The sequence below is a fragment of the Parambassis ranga genome, chromosome 6 (assembly GCF_900634625.1).
Source record: "Parambassis ranga chromosome 6, fParRan2.1, whole genome shotgun sequence".
In the NCBI taxonomy this organism is placed as follows: domain Eukaryota; kingdom Metazoa; phylum Chordata; class Actinopteri; family Ambassidae; genus Parambassis; species Parambassis ranga.
In genome coordinates this window covers 6905568-6926426 of record NC_041027.1, presented here as the reverse complement: position 1 = coordinate 6926426, position 20859 = coordinate 6905568, and the positions used below count along the sequence as shown (strand labels likewise).

The window sequence follows — 20859 nt, the reverse complement described above, 5'->3', positions numbered from 1 at the left end:
TCTGTTTCCCTGTCATCAATCTCCTAACTCCACCTAGGCTGTTTTGAAAGTGATAAATTTAGCCATTTAATATCCATAATTAATAATTTATTACACGCAGTGCACCACAGATTTAGATTAGGTAGTATTTTATCTAGGTAATAGTCGTACCCTTCAAGGTCACTCTGAATGTTTTTCATTATCCTGTCTGAGTTAATATCAACAGAGCTGCTCAGTTACCTATAATGTGAGTGAATGACACTGTTGGGAAGGAAATAAAAGAAAGGTGTGACTGTGATGCTCATTTATGTTTTTGTCTAATTATGTCATCTGTTCTGAGTGGTATTGCCATATGGTTTCAGTTGCCATATGTCCCCACAACTGATGAAAAAAAACATCATCACATTAGTATAAATATCTTTTTTAAAAGGTGTTAAATGGTGCAATCTCCACAGCACAGACTGCAGACTTTTCCACCAAGAAGATAAGAAGATAATTGGTTTCACTTTTTTTGCATCAAAAATGTGTGTGTGTGTGTGTGTGTGTGTGCATGTGAGTGTGTGTGTGTGCGTGCGTGCGTATGTTTTAAAAAAGAACTGGCAGCGCCCACAATGAGCACTTAGCATAGTGAGTAATCCTTTAAATATCATCATAAAAATATTCTGAGGAATCAGCACCTACTGTTGTTGGTATCATAGCTGAAGTAGCAACTGTTTTATTTTTGGCAAGTTGTTGCAAAGCCTTGAGTGAAAACGTACTGCTGATGGCCAATGAAAAGTGAACAGAGGAGACTTTCCCAAACTGTGTTCAGTTTTTTTTCTCCTTTTTGTAGTGAATAAATGTAAGTCAACCAAGTTATCTTGCTGTCATCCCCCTTCTCTCTCCCTCCCACCTATCTCTCTCCTCTCTGTGTGTGTCTCTGAAATACACACATACTCTCTACGCACAAAGGAGGGAAAGTGTCACTATGGAAACAAGGAGGCGAGATTCTAAAAGCTACCTCTTGAGACGAGAGTTAAGACAACAAAAAGGAGTCCATTGTGTGAGTGGCAGAGAAGCGGCAATATACACAGCATCTATACTTCTCCCTCCTGTTCTGCTGCTGTGAATGTCATCACCAGCCGCCTTGTCAGCCTTTTTACCATATCACCTGTATCCCACACCCTGTATTTTTCCTTTACCAGCAGTGTTGTTTATATACTTGCATGTATATACTCTTCTCTGGAGGAGTGCCTGCAGTTAAATGCATGTGGCTCTTTGAAACAACTGTGTGTGTGTGTGTGTTTGTGTGGGGCTTGAGTGTAATATGCACCACACATTTCTTTAATAGGGCTAATCCATTTTAATCCCACCTGCCACAGTTACCTTACAATGATGAATGTAAGCCTAAATGAGTTGAGACGCAGAGAAATGCCCACGGGAGACAAAGGAGGAGGCTGCGAGGTAGATTTAAGTCTCTATATGTGAGTGTTTGTCTTTGTGTGCTATTGTGTGTGTGTGTCCGTGCGAGCCTGTGCGTGTGTATTTATTAGCGTTTCTGCAGCAGCTGAAACAGGTTTTTCCTCGCTGCTCTGTTGAAGGCTATTTTCTCTGGGTCTGCAGGGTCACTGCTGTCCTTAGTGATGTCTCCTTCAGCTGTAATCAGCACCATGGACAGCAACACCGATCTCCACCATCGCAGGCACCACAGCAGGCATCCATCTCAATAGACTCAAAGAGGCTCCCTGTGCTTAGCTCCTTTCCTTTTTCATTCCTGCTGATCTAAAAGAATTGGATAGGTGAAAGCAGACTGCCCATTAGGCTTCAGACTTGATGTACTCATTCAGTCCTTGATCTCTAACAGGAACAGAGAAGAGATGCAGAGGGGAGAAGAGGAGGGGAAGCTAATTGTGAAAACCCTGCAGGCAACCACATCTATTAATAAAAAACTTCTATGTATAACCTCTAGTGTATAAGTGCTTCATTACGAGGGGCATACAGTAGAGGTCCAAACTGCTGTTAATAGAAGCAGTTAGTATGTGTGGAGTTTTAGTGCCAGCATCACTCACCTGTGGTGGCTTTTTGAGAAATAGCAGCAATATTAGGAAGAAAAAAAAAGATAAGGAGAGATAAAAATAAGAGGAGAAGGGGAGGGAGAGATAGGAGGAGTATACTACTGTACAGCGTGAGTGGTGGAGTTAGGGTGAGAGAGAGGGAGAGAGAGGGAGAGCGAGACAGAGAGAGAGAGAGGGAGGGAGAAAGAGAGCGAGGGAAAGAGAGAGAGCGGGTGCAGATAGCGGGAGGGGAAAACCTCCTCTCTGAAAGGGATGATGTCAGTCTCTGCAGCTGAGCCCCAGTCCCCGTCTCGATAGGGTGAAGACTCTCTCCTCCAGACTGGCAAGTGCAGCCACTTCCACAAAGAGGAAGGCAAAGGGTGAGAGGGAAACTGAGGGGAGAAGCAGAAGGAGGGTCTGCTGAATGAAATCCTGCAGGTATGTATCCCACATTATCATCCGTCTTTGAGTTCTTTCATTAGTGTCTTTCGTTGCGTGCTGCCCGCCACTACGCCTTAAATTGCTGCCAGCAACTCACTTGTTTAAAGTAATTATCATGTTTTCAGAATGTGTCACAGCAAACCTTATGAGTGTGTGTATGTGTGTCTTTTCCAGTGTACACTTTTACATCCCAGTTCCAGCCTGTCTGTTGTGAATTTGTGTGGGCGTGTATATTTTAGTGGGGGTGTGGGAGGAGAGTGTTCACTCTGTGATGGGCATGCACACACACACACACATTAGTGGAAAGTTTTTAATGAAGAGGAAACTGCTGTTTCCAGTCCTCTGGGGAGGAAAACAGATTCAATTATTCAAATCCAAATCAGGCGCAGGGACCCCAGAGCAGAGGGCATGACAGAAATTTAAGATTATAGTGGATGGATTTTGTGCAAAGATAAACTATTGACATGGGGGATTTTTTTGTCCGTTTTGTCATTGCTATAGAGCTCTTCCTCTGTCTGCGTAAGAGATTTGCCATGTTAAAACAATGCCTTCTGGGATATTGGTGGTCAGAGAGGCGACATAGCTGTGGTGAGTCATCCTGTAACATCTGTCACTGACACCTCTGGTTCCCACTTTAAATTAAAGGTTTTGCTTATGCACAAGGGGTAATGCCATTGTCAAACCTGGTAATTCACACTCCCCATCACAAACAAGTTCAGCCTGTCTGTAGCATATGTTACACACAGAATATTGATTTTCTGTTGCTGAGATTAGTTATGAATGTCACAGGCGGACATTCAGACAACAATGCGTGCAGGGACATTCAATAGGCAACAAGAGATGACATTGACAAAGGATAAAATGTGTCTCTGTGTCGGAGAATCCTTGTGTGTTTGTGTGCGTGCACATGTGTGTGTGTTTTTTTTGTCTGTCTAATGAACTCCCAGACCATCAGACAAAAAAAAAAAAACACAGCACAGGTCACAGACACATTTCACCAGCAACTATCCATTTACACACTTAGGCTGTTGGCATGTCACTCAATTAGTCACAGCGTGGATTACACTCTACAAGGGGCTTGGGGAGAGAATCACAGTGGAAATCCAATTTTGTGTCACATCAAATGTCAGGGTAGATCCTTCAGATCCTCTGTGATAACCACAGAGACAGCGGGAGGAGAAACTGAGGGTGCACACTATGGAGGAGGAGGAGGAGGAGGGAGAGGAGGAGGAGGAGGGAGAGTAATAAGGGATGTGGGAGGAGAGAGTCTCTGAGGTACGTGAGGAATGCCTACTGGTCACCAGGTCCAAGCTTTAGATATAAAGAGCTATTTTTACTACATGTGCAATATGAGAAGTCTCTTATATGCATAATTGCAGTTTCAAAATGTCACGAAGTGCCATCAAGAGATAAGTATTTATTCCTTGGTGCCTGATTCTTAGTTATTACCTGCTCTGTCATGGAGCTCTAACAGCTTGGAGAAATGGAATAGATTTATGCGAAAGAGGCAGATCTAAAAATAGAATTTATTCAGCCGACCTTATATGCAATTAGAAAACTATACTTGCATCAGCTATGGTAAAGTTTCTTTTGAATGAGCAGCGTGTGCTTTAGTTCCAGTTGCTGCAGACACACACCAACAGGCTTTCATTTGTTTGCATAGCCCCTACAGAGCAACCCCATTTATTTCTGTAGACCTGGAACATCAAACAGGTACTTTTAGCTATTGTGTACCGCCTGTTCCCTCTGTGGTGCTGACTGGAATGACAAATGGTTGAGTTGATAAAGGCTCCGTTAGCATTAAGGGACCACGACTTCCTGGTGAGAGCCCATTAATTAACCGGTTCTTGGCTTTACTCTAATGCTTTGTCTTCCCCTCCATGATACACTTTATCTGCTCATTTTCTCAGTAATTCTGATGTTACTACTGCCCTAGTTCCTTTGACTCCTATTTCAGGTTGTCCTGTGGGAATGTAGATTTCCTGCTCACTCCCACTTGAGGATTTTAAGGGTGTATGCAGTGTTTTGATAGTTGTCAGGCAAAATTGGATTGATGTCTTGATTTCAAAGATTTCTTTGTCCTCTTTGTTCACACCAGGGGAATGTGTTTATGTTGAATTATTCATACACATCCTCGCTGTCGAACACAAATGATTTCAGATATCATCCCAGTGGAAATACATCACGATTTCCCCCTGTGTGTGTGTGTGTGTGTGTGTGTGGATGCTCAGTCATTCCTTCTCCTTTTCCTGCAACAAATTCCTCCTCATCCATCCATTTATTTGTCTCGCTGTGATGGCTGAAACCTCACATTCCCTATAGAGGCGACCCGAGTGGCCCCTCAGCCTGACTGTCATTACCGCTGACCAGTAGCCCATCTCTATCTGCCCCTGATCTGATGACCTCCCTGAGAGGCAACCAACAGCACGCTCCGCAGCGGCAAAGGGAGGGGAGAGGAAAGGGTGAGATGAGATGGCAGGATGGAAAGTGGGGAGACAGAAATAGAGGGGAAACAAGGGGGAATTGTGTGCGGAAAGGTGAGCAGGCAACATGGAGGGACAGAAAAAGAAAAGAAGTAGGGTGGGGAGAGGGTCCAAAGCAGGTGAAAGACTGAGATAAAGGGTGAACAAAGAAAATGGGGGGATGTAGTCAAAGAGAGAGTGAGAGAGTGAGTGAGAGGGGGTGAGACCCTAAATTGGAAATTGATGGCGAACAGAGAAGAAAAGAGAGAGAAAAGGAAGAGCAGGAAAATGAGAGTGCCGGCAGAGGAAAATAGATGGAGGGAAGAAAGTCGGAGATCAGATGAGGCAAGGAGGGAGACTAAGAAATGGAGTGAGAGTGAGAGAGAGAAGAGATGCTATTTCAAGACCATACTTACTGATAATGTCACTCTACTTCAAAGTGCAAAGCGTTCCTGTCATGCTCCTGCATGACTGTGCCTCTGGAGAATTTCCTCATAGATCAGATGATAAAAGGATGCCTGACAGTAGGATGTGTGGGGCTCCTACTCACTCTGTGTGACACTTTCTGGGCTAAACTGTGACGAAATATACTGAAGCCTCGATTTTAATTTTGTCTTAATCAACAGCAGCTCCTGAATGGTGGCCCTGAAGGAGATTCACTGTTGCACTGGAACCAAACACGCCACGGGGGTTCAGGTAAAATCCAGGTACATTTAGTATCAGCTATTTTCCAGGAGATTACCAGAACAACAAACAGAGGAAGAAAACTCATAAAATAATATGTGAAATGGGAACGTTTTAAATACATAAAGAGCACATGTCACTGTTGTTAAGTCTTCTGTTATAATTGCTCACTTTGACATGTTAATCACAGGCATTTCATTTACAAGTCAGACGTCACTGAAGTCATCAATCATGCAGCCTTCAGCCACCAAACTCATGACTGGCCAGGAGTCAGCATTTAACACACAGCTCAGAGAATGAACTGTGCATCCTAACTGAATATATAACTTAATTTGTTAATATTCACACAGACACTCTGGCAGTGTTGGACTCCTCATTAGCTACACACATTTTAACAAGAGATCAAACCTCTTTTAATATGTCTGTATTTTTAATTTGTGTGCCTAAAATGAAGCACATTGTGATTCCCAGGAGGTCTTTTCTTGTGTAATTAATGTTAATACTACTGCCATTACATCAATGGCATCCAATTAAGGACACACACACACAGACACATTAACAGATGGCCCACCATCCTCCCAGTCTGACCCTTTTCATTTAGTTTATGCTGTGAATCTATAAATGTGATGGGACTCAACAGTTGGTCTGAATAAAAGGAAGGAATTCCACTGAAACATTTCGTCCTTTAGTGAGGCACCATTTTAACGCCCAACAATACCTCAGTAGAAATTTAACAGCACGTCAGCTGACAGCAACAAAAAGGGTTTCAACAGGGGATTGGTGAAGCAATTAGCAAATGCTAACCAAATTATTTGCAATTAATAAACTGCCAATCAAATGTTGTACCTGGGGGAAGACACTCACAGAAACAGCTGTTAAGATTCTGATAGGCACACTAAACTGTGATACAAAGAACTGACAAAAGCATTCTGTCAGAATGTGATTTAATATAAGGACAGTCTTATATTTAAATTAAAATGATGTAGATTTCTGCAGCTATTAACATCAGTGTTACGTTTACACATGTAAATGTTTCTTTATGTCATAAATGTGGTCCAGTTAGATCATTTTCAGCTCCTTGCCAACTTCAAGCAAACCATCTTCAACATATAGTAGCATCTTCAACAAAGGTCAAGGTGCACCTTCAGTGGACCTTTATTAATATAAATTCAGCACACACACACACAGCAGAACAGTCCAATTTCCTGCTTGCCTTATTTACAGTTGCGTCATTCAGTGAGTCCAAAAATATGGTGTTTGTGGGTGCTGCCAAAGCAGTTTTCCCACTAAATTAATTAGAGCAGCTATTTCAACAACACAGCGGCTCCACACTTCCACTGAATCAACACAGGCATCGATGGCTACACGTAGCATGTTTACAGAAAACACCAGTGACTATGACAAAACACCCAAATAGGTGACTATGACAAATAGATTAGACATTATGAAGTTTGTGTTACTGTAGATCCATGATTTTACCATATGTACAAATCTGATTACATCATCAACACACGCTGATGATTAATGTCAGTCTTAATGCAGACCTTAATTTCAATTTCAGCACTTAATCATAGCGATAAGTCTTTTTTTAAGCTGCAGTTCTCTGCAAAGAAAATCACCTCCTGTCTGTCATCCCTATTTTTCTCTTCTCAGGTCTCGTGGTAATTCACCAGCAGATGTAAGAACACTACTCTTCTTTGTATTCCCTGTGTGTATCTACATACATGCCGCTGTGTAGTATGGCTTTTTATTCCTATGTGATGATGAAAGATGTTCATGTAGGAACAGAAGCCATTTTACATGTGGTGAGAGAGCAACATGATGGAAGGATGACACAAGAGGAGGGCTCCTCGCCGCCTGCTCCTACAGCGCTGGTGGAGACCAGCATATGGCTGGATGAATGTTAACTGCCTTCTTCTGAATGTTTCCCTGTAGTAAAGATACTTCTATGCTCATCTTTCAAATGATGAGTGAGCTCATTGAAGTACTGATCTGAAGACAAAAAAACAAAAAAAACTGAAGTCAGACTTTGTTGTGTGCGCACCTGTTTTTGCCTCTAGGCTCAAGCAGCTTCTACTGCTTGCAGTGTTTGATGCATGTGGTGACAGCTGCCGTCCACAGGGATGGAAACAGGAACATTTGCAAAACATGTCATGAACAAAGGAAGAAGGAGCAAGGAGAGACCAATACAGATCTTTAATAACCAACTATAAAAGAGGCACTTAGTGAACCACTTTACAACTTGCAAGAGGCACTGCATTTCCCTTTCTTCTCAATCTGATTCTTTTTGCACATTATTAAAATAAAACTTTGACATGAAGCATTACAACAAACAATAATCTACCTACAATATTATACAATATAAGATACATACAGTATAAACAAGATAAAGCACCTTTGTTGTCCTAAGTAAATACTATTTATAATTAAACATTTGGAGTTACAGACACAGATGATTGAGTTTGTAATTTGTGTGTGGTATTATCAGTGCATGGGAAGAACTCCGAATACAGGTCTTGGGACTGTGATGTCCTTGTATGCACCTGAGTTTATACAACAGAAGCTTTCCTAATTTTGTGTTCTATCAGCCTACATGTGTATTACTTGGATGGTTTACACAGTATCTTTAATAAACTACAGACAACCAGTAAAAAACAGTCCGATGTATGTACTGTTACTGCTACAAATCTCCTCATGTTCCCTTCAGAGGACATTCACATTACAATTAAACACAACTGTAGCACCAGGTAATGTTTATACAAAAGGCTAATATGAATGTCAACGCAGTACAGTAAAGTAACCAAAAAAAAAAAAAAAATGAATATGTTGGAAGCATGTATGAAAGGTGCACAGACAATAGTCCAAGTCAATTAGGACGTCATTTGGTCCTCTTGCAGAAAGACTTAAATCATGTTATGAATGCAAAACCAACATGCATTTCTTAGAAGAAAATATTTTACTGTATTTTCAAGTATTCTTTTTTAAGGTAAATGAAATATAATCTCTAGAAAATGATTTCCTCCAACAAGCATATTCATTTTTTTTACCCAAAATTCATCTCATCTCATCTGCCATTCGTCCTCACATTTGTGTAATAAAAACACATGTACAAAGAAGACATAAAGTGACTATGTAAGTATTTAAAGATAGCATTTCACAGAAAAGAGCTGTGCAATCTCATTCACCATAATGAATTGTCTTAAACATTTATAACTGCGAAAATTTACAGTCTCTTATTCACAGATCCCTCAACAACCCTCCCTCAGTTAATAGATTCGGATGTGTCCTTCCTTAAAGGAATCTTAAAGCTAGTGAGTTTTTGGCCAAACAGCTGGCTTAGGAGGTGATTCTGGGACTCTGCTGTCCGGTAGGAATGAGTCTCCATTGACCGAACCCCCATCTTTGGCCTAGATTTATTCAAAGAATTGTTCATGGGAACTGAAGACACTTTAGATATAGGAGGATGCAATGATCTTCCCAGAGGTCCCTTTTTGGCTTTATATTCCCCGTTCTGAGGGGAAACTATCTCAGCTTTCTTTTGTGTGCAGCTATCCATCAAACTTCTTTTTGCCTGCAAACCAGAGTTTAAAGTCTTGCATTTGGAAACTATTTTGTTGCTAACAACGTCGTCCCGTACTGATGACAGCACGGGGTAGTCGTTGGGTCCATCTGACTTTCTTTGCAAAGATGGATTTGTGCACTTGCTGGGGCGAAACTTCTTTTTGGCTCGAGAATCAACACCAAAATTCTCTTGTGTGACAGGAGAGGAAACTCTTTGCAGGCTGTGAGGGGATTTACTGTCCTTTCTTTTCTTGTGTGGTTTTGGAGATTCTTTGTCCTCGCTTGGTGCTGAAATGTTGAGGGAAACCCTGGAGTTGAGGACTGGTGTTGGTTCTGTTGCTTTGGCACTGCTGGTTGTAGAGCTGGTTTTAAAATTGTCATTTGTTTTGACTGGGATGACTTTGTCTTTTATTTGCATGCTGCTCTCCACTTCAGCAGCATGAGAAGATATGTGCTGTTTATCTGCATCATTATCAGGAGATTTGGGGGTGTGACACCACTGCTCATCATCCCGCTGCTGGTCCATCACATCAGCAACAGACTCAGGTGTCATTGAAATAATTAGATTTTCTCTTAAGGTGACAGAAGAGCTCTTAACAGGTGAAGGCGAATCTGTTTTCCCTTCAGTTTCAGTGGTATCGTCTGGAGCTGAGCCTTCCTTCGCTTTAACCGGCCCCCCCCCCTGCATTACAACTCTCTTTAGATGGTGACCATGAAGTTGTCTCTGCTCGTATACAGACTGACTCATTCTCCTCTTTCACGTCACATGGTTCAGTAATTGATTTTCCATTTGCCTCTTTATCAAGCTTAGGTGATGGAGCCAGTTCAATGTCCTCTTTCTTGGGTGTAGCAGACTCTGATGAGCCCATGTTAATGCACTTTTCCAGCTCTACCAGCAGCTCAGAGTAGTCCTCAGCGATGTCCTCAGTCTTCACATTTGTATTGTTTGTGTCACTGTGGTATTCATTTGCCATGGTCTGTGTGGAGTCGTCTGCTGTGGACACAGACATTTTTGAAGGCTGTATGTCAGAGTTTTGATTTAAGTGCAGTGAGCTTACACTGGCTATGCCGCTGTCAGAGCTATTTTCTTGCAGGCTGTCAGAGAGAATTCTCCTCTTTTTACTCGCAGGTGAATCACATTCATCTTCTTTGGATGCAGATACTCTGACAGGTCTGAGAACACCTCGGAATTTGAAAATTTTGTTCGCCCCTGACAGGTGCTTTTCCATGTGCCGATCAAACTGCTCCTTCTTAGAGAAGGTGTAGTTGCAGGTGCTGCATATGAAGGATTTTTTAATCACATGCATGACATCGGCACAGAGCTCACAGGTGTAAAGCGTTGTGTGTTTTGATTCCAGCTCGTCCACTTCCTCGTGAGCTCGCTTCAGATGCTCTTTGAGCTCCTGGGCCTCCTGATAAGAGACGGGGCATTTGTGACACAAGAAAATCCTCTCCAGATTATGAACCACTAAATGTCTCTGGAGTTTGAATGGTTTGGGAAATTGCTTCCCACAGTGGTGACAGTCCCTTGAGGGGTCTTTGCAATTGGGATGCATCTCCACACTTTTCGGTGCCTCTGTTTTGTGGAGGACCTCCAGCGGGGTTAATGTGCTCTGCCTTCCACCTGCTCCACTGCTGCTCTTAGCTTTGTGAAGTTTTGGCTCTGCTCCCTCTGAGGTGTTTCCTTCTCCCACACTCCCATCTGCAGCTTTCTCCTGCTCCTTTGTGGTTTTGCTCGGCTCTCTGTTGGCTTTGCTGGGGCGATGCTGCATGATGGAAGAGATAAAGTTCTTCACTGCGGTTTCTTGCATGAAGCAGCCTGGGATGCTTAACATGGAGCCTTGAGTCTGACCCCTTCTGGCAAACTGAGTAGCATGCTCACGCAAGTGTTCATTGTACATCCATACGTCTGATATCTCTTTTAGGCACATTCCACAGGTCCAGATGCCTGTCTTGTTCTTGGCGTGTTTCTCCCTCAGATGGTCTCTCAGCTGCTCCCTGGAGCTGAACTTCCGCTGGACACACATGTAACAGGTCGGAGGTGGGGAGGGGTTGTGGGACAGTTTGTGAAAGTTCAGCTCACCCAAGGTAAGAAACCAGGTGAAACACACTTTGCACTTGTACTGCTTATCCTTAACCTTTATCCCTCCATCTTGTCGTTTCCTGCCTCGGCGTTCTGCTACTTTATTTGTCTTTTCATCATCTTTGTTCTCTTTGTCAACAGCTGCCATAGGAGGGGCCACTGAGATATCTTTATTAGCGTCAAAGAACTGAATCTCAGGGAGCTGAAATGTAGTGTTGATGTTTTGAATGTCGATGCTGTGAAAGGTTTGGACACTTTCTGGCTCCACAGCATAAGGGGCAGCCGGCAGAGGCAGAGGGCAGGGTGCAGATGGAACCTCTGCTTTACAAGTGTTGGGGTCAGACGTTATTGTTGAGCCACCATTAAAGCCACTGAAGTCACTGGGGCTGCTCCATTCAATCGAAGATTTATCAATGGTGCTCTGGAGGGGGTTTAAGATGTTGTTGCTGAGCTCTTTAATACTCTCATGAACCTCCTCCTGATCACTTTGTGGCTTGGCATCAGCCTTCAATGTGCTGTTGTGACACATGTTCAACATGATAGCGTCATCAATAGAAATGGTCTCATATTCACAGTGGTTAGCTGGATTGTCAGTGAATGTCTGCTCAGCTTGTGTCTCCATGTACTGATCTTTGTTTTGCATGAATGCTTCAGGAGGAATGTAGTCAGAGGCTGCATTTGAATGAGGTGATAGCTTCTGTCTTTTGTTTTTTTTACTGTAAACCCTTGGGCACTTTTTTCTTTTTGCTTCCTCATCTCTGGGGAACAGCTGGGAGAATGTGGTGTCATCATCGAGCAAGGCCTTCAGCTCGGGACTAATGCTGGGAGGGCTGAGGGGGGATGCATTGAGACAAGAGAGAGGGAGTGGTTTGTCTGAAGGCCCGCTAGTGTTTTTCTCACATTTGATCTCCGCTGCCACTTTTCTTAGAATCTCCTGGGCAAGGCTCTCTTCTGATTCTTTCTCTTCAAACACATCCTCCTCGGCCTTTCTGGACTCATTACATTCTCCGATAATCTCCTTGTCTGCAGATGTAGCATCTTCCACATTATTTTCTGCACATACTTCCAAACTTGCCATCTTTGTCATGCTTGTACACTTCATCCCCTCTGTCTCAGGGATTTGATTTAGCTCCACAGTTTCATTTAGTACATTCGGCTCTTGTGTTGGAGTATTGTTAAAAGCAGAATCTGGAGTAAAATGCAGAGGGAATTCCTCTGTTCTAGTAACACTGATTTTGACCTGGTCCTTAGGAGATGTGCTGTGCTCTTGCAGTGTGCTGCTTTTGAATTCAGGGGTTATAGCTTGAAGTATGTCTGTTTTTAGTATATTCAGAAGCTCATCAGAGAAAGGGTCAGCCTTCATGTTTACCTCGCTGCTCTTGTTCTTTCGTGCTTTGTTGTTCTTCTTTGCTTTTGCCAGCAGCAGTGGGGTTTGATGGCCTATTTCATCTGTTGCCACTGCACTTGTCTCAGTTGTCATTTCCTTCAGGACTGACTCTGTCTCTACTGAGTCTTTAGATATGAGAGTGCTACTTATCTCAGGCAGCCCATCTATCTTTGTAGGGTAACAGGTCTGTGAATCATCTTTATGTTTTTTCTCTGTACTTTGTGATGCTTCATGAATAAGCATAGCCCCATGGTGGCTTGATGTTGTTCCCTGTGGGGCAATGCATTTTTCTGCTCTGACCAGATGTTTCATGGCCTTGTGTCTCTTTAACCCAGGCACAGTCCGGAAACACATAAAGCAGATTTCACACAGCACTTTACCCTGTTGAGCACTGTTCTGGCTCTTTTTTTGTGTTGTTTCTTTGTGTACTTGGTTCATTGTTGAACACTGGCCAGTCTCTATTGTTGGTTGTTTCTCTGATGGGTCTGGCGGAAGAGGCATGTGTTCATTTTCACAGATGATGAGTGGCTTAGGAGTGGGTGGACCATCTGAAAAGTCTTTTTTGAGAAGTGTTCTGTCTTCAATGCAAGCCTCTTGAGAATCTAAATTCTCTGTCTCAGCCCTGCTTAGCAGGTCAGTGTGTATATGCAAGTGCTCAACAGGTTCAGTGGGATCATGGAAAACTTCCACGTCTGTTTTGATGTTATCAGCTGAGGAGTCTGTTTTTTGGATTTCAGCTGGAAGACCCAATGAAAAACATGTGAAGCTCATACTCTGCTGGAGGACCAGTGGTTCCTCTGATGAATGTAGTTTAGCTGCAGGGCCTGAGCTCAGTGACACAGCGGTGTCTGTTTCAGCTTTGTTAAAAATCAGTGCAGGGTTCACGCTCAGGTCACATGATTCACAGTCGTCCCTTGGTCTTTCCTTAACGCCTAGATCCTCCTCAGGTTTGCTGGTGGCTGGTGATATTGGTATGTAGTCATATTGATTCAGGTGTGGAGGTTCGTCCGAGATGCTGTTGTAGTTGAGAGGGCTGAGCTTGAAATCATAAATTAGATCTCTTTTCTCAAGGCCATCTGATGCTTCTGCAGTGCTAGTCACAGGAAGTGGAGAGGAGATGGCGGCTTCAGAAGTGGTGATTTTACACTCTATGATTCCTAAATCCAGATGAGGTGGGCTTATCAGAGAGTACTCCATGTCAGCTGTTGTGTTTAAAACCTCTTTGACATTCTGGGTATTGTCTTTGTGTATGGGAGATTTTTTATTATGAGCCAAACCTTGATCAATTGACTTATTATTGCATTTAATATTTGACTCACAGGAATTCTCCTCTGCGTCAAACTTCTTCATGGGCTTTTGGTGACAGGTGGACAAAAGAGGACTGATTGGTGGGGCAGTGTTTAAAAAGACACAGTGGCTGTCGTCCATGTCTTCTCTGCATGGTGAGTTTTGTTGACTTGCCATGAAGTCAACAGGAAGATGCTCTTTTATGTCCTGAACATTTAAAATCTCTTCCTTTTTCTGAATAGACTCAAAGACAACACTCGTTTCAGGTTTTAACGAGTCATTAAAGGAAGTCATTTGGCAGGGATCACTGATAACGATGCCATCACACTCAGAAAGGACCAGCAGATTGCTCTGGGTGTCATGGAAGGGTGAGCAGTGGCTTGTACTTTCTGTGTTGGTTTCCACCAGTATTGGACTGCAGGGCTTGTCTGTGATCTCCACTGACAGATTAGTTTCACTGTATGTCTTTGGAGGATTTTTAGAGGCAGGATGTTTGTGTTTTGATGTTTCAAGACTTATTTCTTCAGTAACATTGTCTGAACATTCCACTTTCAATTCATTAATGTTTTCAGGATCACCATGCTCATTAGTGGATTCTTGCTCCAGTGCTTCTTTTATCTCATCGGCTACTTTCTCACCAATGTGCAGGCTGTGGTCAGCTGGAGCTGGTGATAACGGATGGCCATTAGATTGAGCAATGATACCCCTCACTGCTTCCGCTTCCTCTGAGCCATCTGCAGTCACATTTTCTTTGCTGTCACTATTGTTTTTAAACAACTGATTCACATTGTCTTGTGCATTACTGTTCCCACAGGACTCCTCAACCACATGCGGGCCATGTGTCACCACACAGCAGTGAGCAGACTCTGTCAAATTATTGTTCTCAGTGATATCCACCGCTGATGTGCCATTGGTCTCTGCCTTGTAATCCTTGTTGGCTGTGGGCTCTCTTGGCTGCAAAGAAATTGGCTGGTTGCCATTGACTGTAGGGTCAGCCTTGTTGGAGAGAGATGACTGTGACTCATTCAGAGTGAATTCAATTTCATCCTTCCGCTCATTGATATTTGGAGGTGATAATATATTCTCCTTTCCAGTAATTGCTTCCCTTTCACTGTGATTTTTTCTCTCAACTGCGTCAGCTGCCTGACATTCACTTTCTTGATGCTGTTGACTTGTGAGAGAGTCGACACTCAGCTTCTTGTGTACTGATATAATGGGCTCTTTTTTGAATATAGAGTCTGAAATCACCTCAAGGCTTTTCATGAGATTTTCTGTGTACCTCTTCTGTTCTAAAATATCTTCCTTTGTTTCTGCTGGAGTCTCTTTTTCAGCACCTCTTGCATCTGATGATTTCTGTTCATGGTGATGCTGTGGGTGTTCAATGTGTGTCGCTGTGGAGGTTAAATTTGATGCGTCTTTTTCAGATACATTTTGGAGTTTCCCTGGTTCACTATGAATTGGAGTGTGGGGGCTGTGGTGTTCCCCTATTAGCTCAAACTGGAATGAACCGGACCATGGGAGTCCAGGCTCTGTGAAAGGCTCTGTGTTCATACCTGACACTGGTACATCTATTGTTTGCACAGAGCTTTCACTCTCAGACTCATCACTTAGACGTAAAGGTGAAAACTTGCTCATTTGCAGCTGCTTGGGGACATCTTCTGCTAGTAATGGTGGACTTTCCAACTTAGTTGTCTGCAGCTGGTTTTCCAGCTCATTCACTATTCTCTTTATCTCTAGCTCATCCTCTGATGCACAGCTGTTGAGATTTGCACTGTAGTCAATTATTTTCTCTGGCAGAGACAAAGGAACGTGATTGAAATCTGGCTTCTTTTCATTTGATTTCTCAGGGTTGCCTTTGTACTGTGATATCTCATCTGGTAGCACAGGGCTAACGATTAGATTCCAGTCTCTTTGTTCCAGGAAGGGAGAGAAAGATGACACAAACTCTTCCTTTTTGTCAGCTGTGCTCTCCATTGAATGGAAACCCTCTTTCTGAATCGGCATCTCTGAGTAAAGGCCACTGTCAAATCCGGTGAGGTCCCCAAACATTGAGGAAGTGTCAAATGAAAGTGGGGATTTCATAAGCCCCTGCTCCTGATCCAGAGGGTAGGGCATGAGGTGGAGCGTGTCTTTTTGTATCAGCGGGCTTTGGCTTTCAGCTGAGGATAGGCACACCTCATCCATCAAAGAGGCGCAAAGAGTTGCAGGCTTGTGCATGTCTAGGTCATTGACTAAAGTAATGGGCTCTTTCACCATGCAGACACTGTCACTCTGATTTTCAAGTGTGCTCCTGTCTGATAGCTCTGGCTGTGTGGCTTGGGGCCGCTCTCTTCTTTTGCCCTTTGTGTTTCTGTCAATATTGAAATCAGTTTCTTTGGTGATGGTGGGAGACTGTGAATCAAACTGTAGTGTCTTGTTATCTGTACTGCTGCAATGTGTTGGCTCTTCTTTAGGGCACAGATTGTCTGCTCTCTGCAGGGTGTTTCTGTCTGAACTGACTGTTTCTTTTCTGTGAGACACAAGCTTCTCTCTGGATTTTGCATGAGAGCTTCTTGTTCTTTCAGAGTTTTTCATTGAGTCTTTTGCTTTCTGTGATGATAACACTGGATCAGCCACTTCTGCATTTAAATAATACTTCTTTGGATCCTCTGTACTGTCTTTGTTATCAGAATGAATGGCTTTGTCAGTATTATATTTGACAGATTTTGTGAATGTCAGTGCTAGTGTGCTGGACTCTTTGAACAACTTCTGTGGGGAGGACCTTTTGTGGGTTTTATGTTCCGGAGACTCTTTCTTTTTGTCTGTCTTCTTCTCACAGTCTGAATCAGTGCGGTCAGTGCTTTTGGGGCTGTTGATACTATCACTCGAAACACTCACAGATGTACTGAGTTCACTGCTTGTGGACGACCTGCTACCCCTCCTCCGGAGTCTTTGGTGAGGACTGTGTTTCTCCGGTGAGAGAGAAACCTCCTCACTTTTTTTCATCTCAAAACACTCCTTGGACTCGTGTCTCCATGCCGCCTGGTCCCTCTCGCTCCTTGCTCGCCATTTGCACTCTTTGGTGTATGTGTATTTACACCGACTGCTTTGATTCAGTCGACCTTGACTTGCTATCTTTACAGGCTCACATTCATCATCTGAATCAGACACATAATCATATTCTCCAAATGCAGGGTTCTGCACAGTGGGTGTCAGTCGCTCCATCACCAGGGAAAACTGAAGGTTTTTGGTGCCTTTAACGTGAAGCTTATGGAGCTTATTTTTTTGTTGAACTATCTTGTGAATAAGCTCTTTGCTCCAGGTGCCCCCTCCAGTGCTTTTCCTCTTGCTCTCTTTCACTGCAGTCCTCAAGGTTGGAGATGTGGAGGCCTGTGAGGGTGTTGACCCTCGATGTGCAGAGTTGTCCTGAAAGCTTTTAACACCACAGCGCTCAGAAAACTTGCTGGAGAGGACAAACCTTTGTGTGCTTGTGTTCTCGTCCTCGTTCTTGCACAGCTTTCTTGCCTCTTTCACTTTGCTGTCTTGTTCCCACGTCTTTTCCCTTGAGGCAATTCTTGAATTTTTATGAGAAACGTCTTGTTTAATGTTAATTTTCTCATCTTGCTCCACATTCAGAGACATTTTCTCGGGGCCCTTAACATCAGAGTTGTAACAATACCTTTCCTGTGTAAAAGACCTGTCATCAACTGCTTGTTTATTTTTCTCAAAGACCAGGGATTCTTTCGTTTTCAGACATTGTTTGTTTGATGATGTTTTGACAGTGGTGAGTTCATCATCAGCAAATGCATCAATGAAGCTGCTATCTATTTCTGCATTATCTGACTGATATCCCAGGCCATTCAATGCTTCTGTGATTAGGCTGTCTAATTTGGCATCCTCCATTTCCAGCTCAGGGAGAGGGACAGGGAGGTTACCTGCACCAGAGAGAAAGCTGAGTTTCATGGGATCATCTTTGCTGTCTCCTTTTGTATCACCGTCAGATATCAGTTCTCCATTTTTGTTAAGGCCCAACAAAGACAGGTGAAGGTCCGATGGACACCTTGACAAGGAAACATTTGATACAGATGACACTGCTTTAGCCGTTTCTGTGTGAAACTTTCTGCTATCCTCCATCTTTGATATGTCTTTGAGGTCATTTTGTGCAAACGTGTGCTGAGAACAATATTGCTTGTGGCCTAAAAATGAAGCCAGGTTGTTGAAGTTCTGATCACACTGTTTGCATGTCAGCAGCACATCTAACTGGTCAAGATTTGCAGTGGCTAATGAGCTGGCTAACAGTGGATGTGCAGAGTATGGTGGTGGAGGCTGGTGATGCTCCACCCCAAAACTATCCATGTAACCTTTGTTGATATCCATAGCTGTCTTCGGATGTGCACTGTTTAGCATGTAGTTCATCACGTCATCTTTGGATCTGTCTGGTGCATAAGAAACATTTCGTGGTGCATCAGAGTGAAACTGGTGAGGGTGGGGGTGAGTGCTCAAGTGGTCTGACTGTAACTGAGCTTTGCCTTGTGGCTGATGATAGAATGGGTGAGGGGGGGCTGATTTTGGCATCTGACTGTCCTCTGAACAGATGTTAACAGGGCTGGTGGATGCTGGGGAAAGGGAAGAACAGGTACTACTAGATGCAGGGTTGTGAACTGGGGAGGGCAAAGGGGATTCATAAGGTGACACCATCATCAGGCCCATAGGGGGTACCTGTAGTGGAGGATAGCTATAATTTCTTGATGGTGCTGCTGGAAGAGACTGGTTAAGTCCAAAATAAACTGCTTTACTTTTTGACTCACATACTTGTGCGTGGCTCATCTCTACTTTAAAGGTGGACACTGTGTTACTGTTATGTTTTACAGTCTCCTGTCTTTGGTTTGAATACCCATCACTAGTTCTGCTGTTCTGAAATGTGTTTTTCAGGGAGCTATGTTTATGTGACTTACTGTCATCCTGCCAGTCTGAGGGGGAAACTATGTAGGCCAATTTTTGATTGCTTATTTGCCTAGATAATTCAATCCTGTTCTGGTTTGGTATGGCAGCGGTTGGACGTATTTGCTGCCAGGGCATTCGGTTATTTTTAGAGGAATTTGGCCGTTGGTCAAGTGCTGGCTGGTTCTGAAATTGAAACTTATCACTGATATCTGTACACTGAATTGTGTTTTGATCAGCTTGTGAATATGCCTTATTAGGCCCCTCCCATGAGTGTGGTAACCTATTTAGAACCTTACAGTTGATGGTTTTATCAAAAGGGTTGTTAAATGTTTTGTTAGGAAAGTGCATTGGAGAGCCTGGACCTTGTGAAATATTTCTTGCATGCATGCTTCCTTGAATAAGAGTTCTTTGGTTGGCAGCTGTGTCTTTTGGGTGACAGTGTCTCTTACTCCCCGACGTGATGGCTGCATCCCTACTGTCTGCCTGTCCAATAGCGTCTGTGCTCTCAGGGAGGGCAGTCTTTCCCTGTTCCGATTGCTGTGAGCTAGAGCCAGAGCTATCACTGCTGGCTGAGTCCTCACTCAGATTCCTAGGACACTGGATGGATGATGCCACCCCCTGAATAAACTGTGACTGTGGGGGGTGAGGGTAAGAGCTTCGATCCTCTGGTTGCTGTTCATTAATGAACTGAGGGCTGTTTTGAGCAATGTTTTGCCCTTCTCCAGGTGCAAAGGAAAATGAATTGTGGGTCACATGAACAGAACCTAGAGAGGAGTTTGTGAAGTCTTGTGTTTGTGGGTTCTGTTCACAGGGAAAAGAGTCAGAGGTTGATTCTTCCATTAAATGATATCCAAACTGAAATGGTCCAGGTGCAAAGGCACTTGCCTTACTGACTTCTGAGAGGGCAGTGGATTTTTGTGAAGAAACCCCATAGTTAGCACCATTAAAAGTCCTTTCAGGTGACTGCCATGCATTAGAGCCACTCAGGGGAAAATCAGCCAGAATCAGCTGGCTACCAGGCTGTGCACTGCTGTTCTCCATTGATCCCGACTGCTGCTGCTGTGACAGGGGTGTATGTGGGTGGGTTGATGTTCCACTTGAGGAAACCAGTGCCTGTGAGGTATAGCTTGAGGAGGTAAGGTTAGAGGCAGCCTCCTGGAAGCAGCGGCTGTAGCTGAGCTCTTCTTGCTGTAGTTCGGCCTCTCTCTCTGGTATACTGGGAACGTGGAATCTGTAGCTGCCCGAGACTGGGCCACGACTGGTTTCCAACTTCTTGGGTGGCAAAACCTTCTGCTGTGGGTAGGCAATACCAACAGTGCGTGGATTTGTAATGCTTAGTCTGTACAGCTGCTGCGGGTTGCCACGCTCTGTCTTTCCTGACCGCTTCCCCTTCTCTCGGCTGCGGCCCTTTCCACTCGGAGACTGGGGACTGCCTTTACCACTCGACCAAGTCCTGTCAGTGGCAAATTTCGATCTGTTCTGCAGTGATCTAAAGTCAATCTTCCCTGCCTGCTGTGGGCGTATGACAGCCTCACGCTGCTGAGGACAGTCTCTTTCCTTCTCTAGTTTTTCAGCTTTGGCACCTCTGCTGCTGGCTCTGGTCTCAGTGCCTGTGCTTGAAAAGTGCTCCGAAGACTCCTTTGTGGCTTTGTCACTCTGCTGTTCCAGCGCTGTCCCCTCATCCTGCTGTTTAGGCTTAGCATCCAGCTCTTTGACTGCATGCATTTGCTGAATCTCTCCTGCCATGGTGCACAATGCGTGCTGTGAAGGCCTGGTCTTCAGAAGTGCTATCTGGAGAACAAGGACATCATCTTATGGGTAGTAGGAATCAGTAAATGTCCAGCGGCAGGAACTGCAGGAACAGGGCTGCTCGCTGCACACTCATCTCTTCACCCTCATTGTGAACAGCAAATTATGGCACCAGACCAAAGCAGACCTGAAAGTAAAAGAGCAAAGAGAGGACCAGATGATGAGCTTTATGATTTTAATAGTGAGACTATTTAAACTTGCAAGCATAAT

General features: G+C 43.8%; 1 protein-coding gene across 1 annotated transcript in view; it reads right to left on the bottom strand.

Moving 5' to 3' along the window:
• Positions 1–7884: 7884 nt before the first annotated feature.
• Positions 7885–20859, bottom strand: part of znf469 (zinc finger protein 469) — a 69147-nt gene continuing 56172 nt past the window's right edge. The window contains 2 exon segments of the mRNA XM_028407923.1: positions 7885–9830; positions 9832–20776. Of these exon segments, the coding sequence (XP_028263724.1) occupies positions 8862–9830; positions 9832–20586 (11724 nt within the window). The 5' untranslated portion in view covers positions 20587–20776 and the 3' untranslated portion in view covers positions 7885–8861.